At 40.7% G+C, this 14,790-nt stretch overlaps 1 protein-coding gene across 1 annotated transcript in view; it reads right to left on the bottom strand.

Moving 5' to 3' along the window:
* ngfrb (nerve growth factor receptor b) overlaps window positions 1-14,790 on the bottom strand; it is a 35,902-nt gene that overhangs the window by 5,459 nt on the left and 15,653 nt on the right. The window contains exons 4-5 of the mRNA XM_039616533.1: window positions 3,248-3,485; window positions 1,243-1,403 (exon numbers count right to left, since the gene is read on the bottom strand). Of these exons, the coding sequence (XP_039472467.1) occupies window positions 1,243-1,403; window positions 3,248-3,485 (399 nt within the window). The remainder of the gene's footprint in view (window positions 1-1,242; window positions 1,404-3,247; window positions 3,486-14,790) is intronic.

Below are 14,790 nucleotides of genomic sequence, written 5' to 3'. Positions count from 1 at the left end.
TAGTTCATCCTCATCCATCAAACCCCCGATTGAAAGAATTATTACTGCACAGGTCCAAGTGATGAGTCCCAAAACCATGACATATAAGAGCAGGGTGAATAAGTTCAGAAAAAGAAGCATTTTCTTCATTTATTGCCCATTAAAGGTGAATCTGACAAATACAGCACAGCCTGCATATAAACTATAGAAAGCAAAGGTTTGTTTCGAATTTAACCTTGTAATGCCACACGTATCACATTTGACACATTAGTTCTTGTGAGGTTCTGAGACCTCTTCATCATCAATGTGATATTTCCCCCCCAAACAATTGCACAAAAATGCAAGATTTAGTAATTATAATACAAACAAAAAATTCTAAATGATATATATATTTAATTGTCAGAAGGTTCAATAAACAGTCCAGTGTAAAAAAAATTATCTCATGGTTCAAACTTACAGGCTCAAAGAAATGTACTCAGAGATATTCCACTTATGAGAATGGGACTAACAGAGTTGACGCCTTCAGGTGCTGCTTTCTCTGATGTTCACCTCTACGTGATTTAAAAATAGATCACATGGTTTCCTTGGCTGATTTTTAATTGAGCTCTATTTATTTTTAATTTTTATTTAACCTTTATTTGTACAGGTAATCTCACTGAGACTCAATGTCTCATTTATAAGAGAGACCTGTTTCTAAACTGAATAAGCCTGTGCAGGCTATGGGTGCGCCTTACATGAAGTGAACATTAACTTTTTAAGTAACTCCTTTGCATGAACTACAAGAAAAGAATCCATCTTTGGCCACAATACTACAGATTACCCTGTAGAGTACACTTTAAGATATCAAACCTACTTCTAATTGTGTTTTTCCAAATATAAACTGGTTTTTCAGGGCCTGAGCTGCTAAAATAACACTGAAGGTCTGAAGGCTTCATCACTGTTGTAATCCTCTCCAGCCGATTTGCTACAGTAAGTTTGAAAGGTCATTTTGAAGCTGCGGTCGATGAAGCCAGCAGATAGCTCATTCCTGAGGGAGGGGAGGGTGGACCTCTTTTCATTAGAAAAATAAGGTTGACACTGTTTAGGGTGCAGCCTACAGTTTATGTACTTGCCCCGAAACCCAAAATTCTGGTTTGCTGTCCATCAGACTTATCATATGTTTACAGCCAGTTTAAGCACATTAGTTTGATAAATGAGGGCTATCGTGTTTCTCAGCGCTATGACAGCGGCCCCTTTGTCGTTATACTGCGGATGAGTTTTAACCTGTTTGTGGCTGATTCTGGCCCTGCTGCTCCTGCAGACTCTGGCTGTCCACAGAAATGCCGCTGTCACTGTGTAGCTTCTCCCCTTCGGGTGACGGGGTCTGGTTCTGGTTGGGGGTGCAGTTGTTGGCTCCTTGCTTATTCTGCTTGCAGCTGTTCCACCTGTATGAGAACGAATCAGCACAGAGACTCATCATACCATCATACCAGAACTGTTAACACACAAACCAGTTTCCCCTTTTTAAATTATGTTACGTACACAGCATATAATCAGTGAGCTGCAGCTGGATTACAGCTGTATGGCTTCAGTATGAGCATCTTTCATGTACACTGTTAGAGCAGGCCTACTGTGTTGTTGTGTCTCCATAAGGCTACAATGTGGGTGTTTTCTCGTTTACCGGAATTTAGACTATGCTCCTTTATTTCTATTGTTATTCATGTCTTCGCTGGACATAGTGCTTACCCGTCTCATTACCCTTTTAATAAAATCTTATTATCAATATTTTTTTTTTAACCTAAACAAAAAAAACTACAAACCCATATCAAATTTGTTTCCACTTCATCTAACTGTGCACCTTTCAACTGCTTCTAGCATTAACGTTCCCGATACTTTTAGATCTCTTCCTGGAAGTTGTGTCAAAACGCTGACCGTTCAACATAAATTTTATGGTTGATGTCCAACAAAAGCAAAACAAAAATGCTGTTAGTGTGTTTGAGGCTCACCCTGAAATAGAAGATAATCTAATCCAAGTGGCCATAGCTTCCAAGCACGGTTTTAAAGTAGATGATCTTCGGCAAATTTAATCAGATATGATTTTTCCACATGTGTCTGTAGCTCATACCTCACTGCACACTCAGACTAATGCGTTTATTTTTCCTATCAGCTTTTATTCCCAGGTACAGTAAGGTTAGGTCACCGTAGCACACATATGTAGCGAACCAAAAAAAGGACCTAAACAGGTGCGTTGTACATTTCTGCACATATCAGATGATGACAATGCATATGAGTCCTCATTTGCCTCAAACCCAGGAGTGTAAATGAGGTGAATTGAGTGATGCTTTTCTCCTCAAGACTGAGAAGCTGTCTTTTATAACTCAGACTAATATTCCAAAAGGCAAAATTGTGAACGCTTTAAAGCATTTGAGAAAGAAACATGATTTACAAACGCTGCTATCTTCTCTGCGCTCGTTTAAAATGGACTGAAGGAAAGTGGAAAGTGAAATTCTTTAATTCTTTTTGGAAAACATGGATGCCTCATCCTCCAGACAAAAGAGGAGAGAGACCATCAGTAGGAAAGTCTGATGGTAAGAGGGCGGCATTCGTGCCTGTGGAAGTGGTGGCTTACATTCTGGAAAGGCACCATCTCTGCTGAAAGGCATATAAATACTTTAGAGCAGCGTATGCTCCCAGCCAGATGACACCTTTATTAGGGAAGGCCTTCCATATTTAAGAAAGACAATGCTAAACAGCACATGGGATCTATCAAAATAGCATGACTTCACAGTAGAAGAGTCCGGGTGCTGAGCTGGCCTGCCTGCAGTCCAAGCCTTTCACCAACTGAAAACTTAGAGTCAAGTGAATAAAAATAATACCACAAAGATGACCCAGGACTGAGCAGATAGAATCCGTATCATACAAGAATGTGATTAAATTCCTCTCTCAAAAAGCCCACGCATTTACAGACTGATTATAAAAGAACAGGTGACACCTCTTATTTGAAATCAGAGTTGTAAATCATTGTATTCTGGGTTTGTTTGTTTTTACATTTTACACAGTGTGCCATGTTTTTTGGATTGAGGGTCGTAAATAAGCATCTGATTACCTTCTGAAATCTACTTAAAGGTTTTAGTTATGATTTAGGGTTTATGACTTTGACAGATGCCAAAATTTGGGGTTTTCTGAAACTCTGCTTTTTTTTTGGAGTTGCAGTTGGTCATCAGGTACCATGAGATGTCATTTTGCTCAGTATGTCTACTTTTCAGTGTGTTTCCTGCTTAGTCCTCACCTCTTGAAGATGATGAAGGCCACTAATCCAACAACAACAGCTGCCAGGATGGAGCAGTAGATGGGGATGAGTTTATCATTCAGACCCTTGTAAAACCGCTGCTGGGAATCACTACTAGCGGTGGTGGTGGTGGTGCTGCTGCTGCTGTCTGTGGGGACCTCTGGTATGGATTCATATGTTATGAAGTAATCACTGGTAATTGGGGGGAAAGTAAATAGAGACCCTGTGGTGGATGGACCTGTAAAGGACAAATACGCACAAAGAGAAATTATTCGGTTTTGTGAAGATAAAACAGCAACAGGAAATTAAGACATTCAAAGTTTTGTTAAACATTTATTTTTGACCATTTGGGTCATTTACCATTAAAAGAGAATAGCCGGCAGTTTTAATACCCAGCAGACCATCCCTGTGTTGAACGTCAGTCCAGTATTTCCTCTCCTTTTAGCTTTGTGATTAATCTACAGCTACCTGCTGCGGCTAAAGCTAATTTACTTAAGAATTATCAAAAAATATCTTTTATTTACAATTGAAATTCATCTTAACTTTTATTGCATGTCTTGCCATTACGGGAACAAAAATGTACTTCATAATATTATATACATATTATTATGATATAATTAACATCATAATATACACATTATCATGTGCAATACTGACACAATATCAATGCTTCATTTTCAAAAATTATAATGGAAAAATGCAGTTTTTCCCTCTTCTGTCCTTCTTTCAATGTGTCATGGAATATTTTCACCACTTCCTCATTTCTTAGGTTTTTATTTCATATTTATCACATTTTTCAGGTCATCAAACAAATTTTATATTGGATTTAATATTTGATTTACATTTGATTTTATATTTGACAAAGATAACCCAAGTAAATATAAAACGTATTTTTTTAAATAATGATTTTATCTGTGATGACCAGAGCTTTTGGAAAGCTGGGCTAAGCCACAAACAGCACAGATTACTACCAGACCTGTTGATTCAACAAATCTAAACTCAAGATTAGTTAAGAAACAAAGTCATTGACATCTATCAGTCTGGAAAGACTTACGAAGACATTTCTAAAGCTTTAGGACTCCAGTGAACAAGCGTGAGAGCCATTATACACAAATGTAGAAAACTTAAAAAAGTGGTGAACCTTCCCAGGAGAGACCGGCCTACCAAGACTCATCCAGGAGGTCACAAATAAACCCTGAACAACAGAACAGCTGGCCTCACTTGCCTCAGTTAAGGTCAGAGTTCATGATTCAACAATACGAAAGAGGCAAAAATGGCATCCATGGGAAGCTCCAAACAGGAAACTACTGCTGACCAAATAGGACACAATAGCTTGTGTCACATTTGCCTAAAAACTATTTGAATGATCCCCAAGACCTTTGGAAAAATATTCTGTGGATAAAACAAAAGTTGAACATTTTAGAAAATTTGATCCCTGTTACATCTGGTATAAAACTAACATTTAATAAAAAGAACATCAGAGCAACAGCCAAACATGGTGGTGGTAGTGTGATGGTCTGAGGCTACTTTTCTGCTTCAGGACCTGCACGACTTGCTGTAACGATGAATTCTGCTCTCTACCAAAACATCCTGGATGAGAATGTCCAGCCATCAGTTTATGACCTGAGACTCAAGCTCACTCGGGTTATGCAGCAGCACAACGATCCAAAGTCTGGGCTGAAATCCCATTGAGATGATCTGGCATGACATTAAACAGGCCATGAATGCTGGAAAACCCTCCGATTAAAACAATTCTCCAAAAATCCTCCCAGTGATGTGAAAGGCTCATGATCAGTCATCACAAATGCTCGATTGCACTTCTCACTGCCAAGGTGTGCACAACCAGTTATTAGGTTTACGGGCCAATTACTTTTTTAAATGTGTACTAATACGAAACTACCCCCATTTATAAACTGAGAGCTGTTACTCAAGGTCTTCTGAGCATTGGCCGCACTTGTAAATGACATCTCGGTAGAAGGATTGGTAAAAACATCTGCAGTGTGCTAACAAAAGATAGGGCACTTCTTATTTCCAAAAATAGAAATGCAACTTTCAGCTTCCTCTGTAAGACCGAGAGGAATTGCAGAGTGAGATTAAAACTCTCTGAGTTTGTCAAGCAGCAACGCATGACACAAACTCACCTATTCATTTTTGAAATTAAATTATTGATTTAAACAGATTTAACTGTGCTGCAGCTTGGGTCAGCGCACTCGTGCTCAAATCGGAAACGCTAAAAGTGACCTCACAATATAAATGAATTTCAAGAATTAACTTCATTTCTAATCAAATCAAATCAAAGGATTTTTGTTCTTTGGAAAGAAAAACAGCAGCAAACACATCCAGACCAAGTTTGTTTTTTCATAAATAGCAGCAGATGGTCAGATGAACATACTTTGATACTCCACGGACCAGGACATTCCCAGCATGGCAATATGACCGGAAAATGGTTTGCAAAGTTTAAATATAGCTACAGATACGAGTGGTAATTTGGCAGATCACATATTTCCATGTTACTTTTACTGTTTTGCCTCTTTCCACCACAGCAAGTGTAACAATAAATACTTCTTATGCTGACAAACACAACAAGCACTCCTACAACACTTGGTCATACCCCATCCTCCACCCTCCCCTCTCCCCAGGGAGCCATTAACGATGGTAAGAGCAAGTTGGTCCATCCAGTCCTGCCCACATTCCTCCAACCATTAGCAGACACATTCGCTCCTCGCCGCGGATGCGGAAACCTATCCTCGCCTGTCACTTACTTACAGTTACTCACAGCATGGACAGGAAATCAGGCTGCTGGTTTCTGAGGGCTCTAAATACCTCAGGAGAGCCGCTGAGTGCAAGGCATCCATTTTTTACTAATGAGGCGAAAACATTTTTAATGAGAGCTAACTCAGATCGATGTGCTGAGCTGCTGCGGGGATTTTAGCTGAAGGAAATTTGAGGAAGCACTTTATGGTAACAACAATTAACTGAACATTAAATCTACGTCGACGATTCTTAATCATTAACCTTTAAGGCCACAGCTTTTTCTTTTCTCACTAACTTGTCTTAGGATGACGCTTGTGCCACATTAACCTGAAGCCTATTAGCTGTAACTGTAATTCTCAGTGCTGGACTCATTTGACACTTGACACACAGCGAAAACATTTGTTTTATGTGCAGTTTTTTGGGTTTATTTTTTACCATGTTAGGTATTTACAAGCAGCCCAGATGCCTGTTTGTCTTCTTGTTACCTTGTTATTGTTGGTTCTTTGCCAGTTTTGCCTCCTGCTTAGCTCAGTAAGCCACGTGCTTCTGTTAAGTAAGTTTCCGGTGCTTTAACTCACTCAACACAACTTACTTGAAACCATTTCGAGGGAAGCCACAACATTCCTGGTCTTCACGCTTCCATATACTAACTCCTCTTGCTTGTTGCATTTAAAGCCAAACTGTAAAGAGCTTAGAAACTTTGCATATATAGTGCTTTTTTTGTGGCTTTATGGGGAGTTGCACAATACCAGAGATAGCACCTGAGCTAGCATTAGAGACAGCTGAAACCTAGATTTACAGATGAGGCTCTAAAAACTTGAGGCTCATCATCCATCCAGTTCAATAACTTTCGGAAAGGCTGTATCATCATATTTTTTTTATCCCATTGAAATCTACTGATAGCTAACAAGACTTTGTAAACCCGGCATCCTGCTCTCATTGATACGTAAAGGAAAAAGTATGGATGACAGAAACAAAACAAAACAAAAGTCAGTTATATTATAGGGGTTGCTGCTAAACTGGTGGATACATTATACCTTTATGTGTGGATGAAGTGCCTAAGAAACAGTATACATATAAACAGGCTTCTGGTGAATCACTACAAGATATCATGTTGCTTCCTGCCCTCTTCAATACTAGGTACCACACCATAGAGAATACACACACACACCACGTTCACCACCACCGTTACCACCATAGCGTGTTTGTTTCTACTTTCTTTACTTTCCAACACACACGTGCGCACGCTCACACGAAATCAGACACTGTCCCATGACAAAGAGCCGCTTTGTCCGGCTAAAAATATGTCCTCTCTCCATCATTCCTCTTCATCCTTCAGTCTTTTCCCCACATTACATCCGGCTACACTTTTACTCGTTCCTACTGGGCAATTCCTTTTCTGTCAGTCACTCCTATGATCATTTAGACCAGCGGTGTCCAACTCCAGGCCTCAAGGGCCGGTGTCCTGCAGGTTTTAGATGTGTCCTTGATCCAACACAGCTGATTTAAATGGCTAAATTACCTCCTCAACATGTCTTGAAGTTCTCCAGAGGCCTGGTAATGAAGTAATCATTTGATTCAGGTGTGTTGACCCAGGGTGAGATCTATAACCTGCAGGACACCGGCCCTCGAGGCCTGGAGTTGGACAACCCTGATTTAGCCACACCCTTTAACCTGTCCTTGAGCCAAACCAGTAATGCTACACATAAATTATTTCTTATCATCACACCTTTGTAGTGATGATAGCGCGTTGATGAATCAGCTCAGCCCTAGCAGACGGTAGTGACCTTCTCCTGCTGAAGTTCACCTTGTTTCCAGTGTAATCATAATAAGACATAATGTGGGAAATTTGGAACATTTTAGTAAACACGCGCACGCTCAACAAAATCAAAGCAGAAGATGAGGCTGTAAAAATAAAAAATAAAAAGCTGTTGTCATTAATTGTTTGAAAATACAAACACACTCTTTTTATACACCAATCTGACAAATTCAATAAAAACATTAAATTCAATTCATCGCAATTAAATAACAGATTTAAAACCCAAACACAGTGTTTAACACGACTCTTGTATCCAGGGAAATCCATGATAGTCACATGAAGTTTTTTAATGTTGTTTTTATCATTTTCAGATGTGGATGATGAGCACTCTTGTGTAAGCAGGCGGCACTCTCAATCTGCATAAAGCTTTAAATAAAAAGCTCTTGTCAATAGAAGGCAACGGTGGCAAAGAGAAGCCGCTTCACTGGCATTATTTGTCCTCCATTCCATCTTTTATCAGTTTATTTTTAGTCTTTATTTTAAATGCTAGGTATATATCACATACAGGATATTATTTGTCTCACTGTTTAAACCAGGGGTGTTCCTCCGGTGCGAGTGTGGCTCGCCTGTCATTAAAACTATAAAAGTTGAAAGCTGCGGAGACGTCAAAATGACAGCCTCAGTCGGTTTTAAATTAACAAAACATTTATTATATCTATTGTTAAGCATTATCTGGCTGTTAGTGAAATTGCCAGAGTTGTCTTGCTTGTTTTGTCTGATAATGATTCACTTGTGACAGGAAATCCAGGCTCTTGTGCACATTAAGCGTGTAATAAGAACCTGTTGTTCTGTGCCCTTTACATAAGTACTATATAAGAGCAGCAGGACTGTGCATGCAGCTTGTGTTCACAGCAGCTGTGTGCTTGTTTGTGTGTGTGCAGCCACACCTGAGCTGAACTCGTCATTCCAACCGCTTGCGGACTCGTGCAAACAGGTGTTGCTGCAGTTTCAACACCGTATACTTTAAAGCCTGACTTATGATTTAGTCACAAAAGACAGGAGGGGCTCGGTTTGCATTTCTGTAACTGCATTCCACCTGACTGCAGCCATAACAACCACAAATCCCTGCACAACAAAACCTGAAAAGACATTTGCATATCATTCATTATTCATTAAATGAACCACAACTATTGTTATAATAGTTGTTACAAACACAAACAAAGCAATGCCCTTCAAATACTGCAGAATGCTGTTACTCTTGTTTCGTCGATCTGTCTTTTGGCCTCTGGCTCACTTCCTACTGTACGCAACCCATCTACTCCTTCTGCACACATGCCTTAGACACACCCATGAATGTACAGGGTGCATGTGTGTGGGCACGTCCTTCTGCGTGTGTATGTGTGTGACTGTTCTACTGCAGAAAGTGATCAGCCCTCGTAGAGGTCAACCAGAGAAACCCGAGAGTGCAGAGGAGTAACTTCATCGCTTTTATCGACCAGGCCGCATTCTCAGCATCTGCTCCTGTGCTCCACTCTCGCCAGCTTTCTCCATCTCTTTCTCTCCTGCAGCTCTTTATTTGTTTTCCAGTGTACTAATCTCATGCTGATGCATTTTCTCTTGTGCAGCTGCTTTCAACTGGTTGATCACTACCCTTAATATAGAAACAAGTCTGTTTTTTTCCTACAATTTCAAATGACACATGCAAAAATTCTTAAAATGGCAAAAACAGAAAAGGTTTCGGTGGAAGGAGAATCCGGGTATAGAGACAGGTGCAGTGGAGGTAACACACTCCCAACTTTTGATTTGAAGATTGGAGTTTGAGTCCCATCGCAACCCCCCTTTAATAGCTAATAGTTGTGCATTTAATAGCTATTATGTTCAAGTTTTACTTTACAGTAAGGTCAAGCACTGAAAACACTTAGGAAGAGTAAAGGAAATTCACAATCAGGTAAAATCTGGGTCAAAATAAAACCTTTAATGTGTTAAACACACCGTCAAAAGGTCGAACTTTAAGTGCTTTTTTCAAAATCAGTTGCTCGTCACAGCCTGCATGACTTTATCACCTGTAAAGAATTTCAAAACAATAAATTGTAGAAAAGTGAGAAAACTGCAGTTTTTTCTCACACGGACAATAATGCAACAAATGACCCAATGCTGCAAAATTACATTAATGTCTCTCTTTATTCAATAATTCAGCCCTAGGCAGCTTTAAAGATAATATCAGTGAGAGAGAGGCTGAGTTTGGCAGAGACACATGCAATAAATCCCAATGAGGACAAAAGCCCGAGTCTCCGAGCAGAACTTTTGGCAACGAAACGACGACACGAGCGAAAGCACAAGTGTTGTGGTCACCCTTGCCACCAGAACTGCTCACTCATGCCAAATCACCTCTGAAGGTCTTTCCTGGAATCTCCGGGGCAAATTCCGGAATGATGACAGGAAAGTGAGTCAATCCCACATTGACAGCGAAGAAAAAGGCCCAGTCAACTTTAAAATCTCCTTCATTGTTACAATGCTCATACTGTGTGGAGAAGGGTGCAAAGGGGTTAAAGAGAGGAGGTCAGCTGCAGCCATACAGCCATACAGAGATACAGGCCTGTGGATGCGAAGGGGACCAAGCTTTGGCAACACAATGAGTGACTGTGCAATACAAAGACAGTGAATTATTTAGTCACTGGGGCTGGGGATTCTTCACAGCCACTGATGTGGCGATGCCTTGGACGCAGGAAATCAGGAATGTTGATGGCATTTTGTCCTTGGTGGTTTCCCCAATTTGTATCCTGCTCTTTATCCTTATGGAGCCAACCAAACACTAAACTTCTCCCACACAGGAGTGCCATCCCATCCAATCATAGCTTAGCAAATCATAACGAAACAAGGGCCTGTCAACCGTTTCAATATTGTTACACGTTGAAGTGGTGCACATGTTCCTCCAGACTTGATATTTTAAGAGTCTGGAGGATTTTCGTTATTAAAAAGCAAAAATACACGGGATGTTAATGTGTCAGCGCAGACGCTACAGCCACTGTGTGGAACCAGGATAAGAAAATCAACAGCTATAACAAAAGACCCCAGAAATGATCATAGTTTGATCAATTATAAGCTCAAAAGACTTTTCATTTGTATTGAGAAATACAAAAGAAAAATATTGCAGCAATAATGTTGACATTAAATTCTAAATTAACGTTAAAGACCGTGTTTTTGACCGTTATAGGCTGTGGCACCGCATGAGAATTCATTCAAATTTAAAAGCCCCGTCCACAGATTCAGAAACTTCCCTTCTTTTGCTTCTTTTCCTTGTCTTCCTTGCTGAATTGAACTGGCGTGGCCCTGAGAGCTGTGCATGGTCCTTGTTAGTAGATTATGCTTTCTGATTTCTGGAGGGCAGCCTGTCGATTGTTAAGGTCAACCAAACTCCGGAAGGAAACTACTCCCCTCCCCTCCTGCTTACCTATCATTAACTGAGTGAACTTGGACCAATCACTCTCCCCTCCTCCTCCCTTTTTTTGTGTCTCTCTACTGAAACCATTATCATATGTATACGTGTCTATAACTAGTTTGTTAATTCTGGTGTCTTCATAAAAATATCTCCTGTTTAAAAGATGGTTTAAAAAAAGCAAACAAACCTCCACATTTCCACCTACTAGCTCACATGAGTAATGTTCTGACTGACAGTTCACAGACTCCTCTGCCAATGTGAGAGGCGAGGCGGAGCAAGCTAACAAATTATTACAGAAGAACCTCGGTTAACAGGTGGAGCATGGGTAACACGCCCAAAAAAAAGATGTAGCTCTAGATAGGGCATTGACCTTGAGAAGGGTGGATGATGTGCTTGTTGGATTATTGCCAGATCTGTGTGTGTGTGTGTGTGTGTGTGTGTGTGTGTGTGTGTGTGTGTGTGCGCGTGTGTGTGTGTTGTATAATTCACATTAACCCTTTTAAGTTTCTTTTTGTGCATGTATGTGCATGAATAATACAACTACATATGTCCTGCCAGCCACAACTTTTTGCCCTCGCTGCCACAGAGCAAGAATTCGAGGCTCTGGCTGATAGATACAGCATGTCCCGTCAGCCCTGAGTACGATCTCAAGGAAGAACAGGGTCATGGAGCAAAACCTCTGTCTCCCACCAGATTGAGGGCTTTTAGCCAAAACCTCAACATGATAAGAACAGGCAGCGAGTACTTTATCCTGCTCAATCATTGCTCAATCATACAGCTTTAACCAAGGTACAAAAGAGGCCTTGCAAAGTTGTGTTAACGTGGCTGCATTATCCTACTCATAATGCATTTTGAAATCATCTTTCTCCGAGCTTGATGGGCCTCACAAGAACCAGCCCTGTTACGCATCCCCATTCCCAAACCAAACCAGTGCTCAGCAAAGCAAACCACTGCATCTCAGGTAACCGAAGCCAACCATACAAGCCCTGTCTCCTTGTAGAGCACTAACTTGCCATGACGAAGATAAGCTGCCCGGATTAGTGCATTAAGTGCTACAATAAAGGGATGTTGGCTGTACAAAGTTCAGGACTCTGACGCTCCAGAAAGAGATTTTATTCTTGGTCCCATGGAGGGATTTAGGCAACAAATGTATGTATGTATGTATGGTTACCACTGCCTAAGGACAGGACAACGGCTGCTTAAGTGAAAACCTTTAGCGAGCCCTTATGTGTCGTAAAGAGACCAATTTTCTGAAAACACATGCTACACCAAGGATCGGGTCCCCCAGCACAAACACAGTAATATAGTGTATGCGGTTAAGTGGCAGGAGGATTGCTGTGAATTATACATCAAGGAAACCAAACAACCTCTGGCTAAGTGGCTGGCACGACACAAAAGAGCTTCCTCATTAGGCCTGGACTCCACAGTCTATTTAAACCTACAGGCCAGTGCACAGTCTTTAAGCGATGGACAGGGAGGAACGCTGGTTTGAGCATGGAGTCAAGGGAAGCATTTGTGTGAAAAGGGAAAGACCCCCTCTGAACTGCAGAGGAAGCCTTAAGTGTGATTCAGACTGAAATCTACATCGTAACCTACACTGTAACCTTCCATGCCATTCAGTCAGCGAGCTGCTGGACCAGACGTGCAGTTACATTTCAGGTGCACATCAGGTTACATGGAAAATGACAGCGTAGGGTTAAAAGGGGGTTTTTGGTTACGTTGTAAGTTACGATGTAGATTTTCTACAGAAGGATAAATCAGGCAGAATCAGCTTTCTGTGGTTTTCTTAACTGGATGAATGATGCACGCATCGACAGCACACTTCCTTTGAGTAACTAAACTGAAAAATGCTGCAGGGGCTATGAGTAAAATGAGAGAAGCAAATCTACCTAGTATTAACATCATTTTCTCATTATATTAATATGAAATTGGGGATTAGAAGGCCAGGATATGATATTCCTACAGCAATAATGCACATCAGTAGATGTCACCTCGTCAGGATCGTTATCAGCATCGGTTTTAATTAACTTTCCTTGCCCCAATGTTGTTGTGACCCCTGAAAGGATTGTGGGGAATTATATCATGTTGTTCCCTCCACATCCCCCAGGGGGGAACTTATACTGCCTTATCACTCCACAACCCCCACCCCTCTCCACATACAAGGCTCTCATGCCCTTTAACCTTTGACATCGCTCGCTGGCCTGCAAAAGAGTGGAAGTCGTATCACACTTCTTTAGATAAGGATCTTGCCTTTAAATCTCCAACTCTGTGGGTCTACCCTGACAAAAGTCTGGTCACTATTACCATGTTTAGCCATCAGAGATAGAAGAAGAGAGTGAGTTATTCCCCCTAAGACACAAAACATAGCATTAATCCCTTTGGAGCTGGACCTGGAGGAAATTGGATTTCACCCCACATGTCAGCTGAGTTTGTATCCTGCTATATTAAACACAAGAGAAGGAAAATATAATCCAAAGAGTAAAGCAGAAGATCAAGTTTTATCTTTAAAGGAAAAAAAACCCCAGTATAGTCAAGCTGATGTTCTGGTCCTTCTACCTTGATTTAAATTACGTCTCCACCGTCTCCAGTTACGACTTGTCTTTAGTGGTCTGTGTGTTCCACTCATTCCCTCCACCTTCCTGACTTTACCCTTCAGGCCTGTGTCGCACGACTCCGCAGCATTAATGGATGTGGACGTCTGGCATTGCTACAGATTTGTAAGCGCTGATAACGCTTCTGCTTTGGTAAAAAGATTACGTTCGAAATAAAAGGCGCATGATTGGGTTAGAGTGAGGAACAACATATGACAATAAAGCCCATACACAGTGAGCTGTAAGTCATTCTGCCGGAATCGCATTCATCATGATGTATGCTTTGTTCGTTATCTAAAGGATGTTTTTCGTATTGGGGTTCTGGCTTCTTATATCTTGATCTCAGATGAATCATCTCTCCAAACACCACCCTTTGCTTTCAGACCACAAGCTGATTCAAGCTGCCTTAAAGCGTCATCCTCAGTGGGAGATGTTTTTAATAGCAGCGCAGCACTTGGTAGAAAACATCGATATATGTTGTGTCTGTTTTTGCTTATTAAATAAACTTCTCTCCCTGTATTTTCTCTGGTTCTTTTAAAGCCTGGCAGACACAAAATGACTGATTAGTTTTCTGTGTTGCTTCTGTTTTCACACATTCTAGTTTCATGACTGCTCACAGTATCGAGTAGGTAATTTGAAATTTAGAAAAAAAAAGTCCAAATTAAATGCTTCCTATTTATTGGTTTATTTCAAATCCACACACCTGCATCCATATCATCATGGTTTTGACTTTCTATTGTATGTTTGGTAATTCTTCTACTGCTTAGCCATGCTTTAGGAATTAATGGAATTTACCACTGATTTGCTGAAATATGCAAGGTCTTCCCTGAAAAAGGCATTGTCTGTATGGGAGCATATGTTGCTTTAAATCTGGTCTATATCTATCAGCGTCAATTGTACCTTTCCAAAGCAAAAGCTGCCAGTTTCATGGAGACTAATGCACCTTCATACTATCAGCTCGCTGATAGTGTCGCGATACCATTAGAGGCTTTTTAGTTAA

This window comes from Oreochromis aureus, linkage group 8, assembly GCF_013358895.1.
Source record: "Oreochromis aureus strain Israel breed Guangdong linkage group 8, ZZ_aureus, whole genome shotgun sequence".
NCBI lineage: Eukaryota > Metazoa > Chordata > Actinopteri > Cichliformes > Cichlidae > Oreochromis > Oreochromis aureus.
This window is presented reverse-complemented; position numbering and strand designations above follow the sequence as displayed.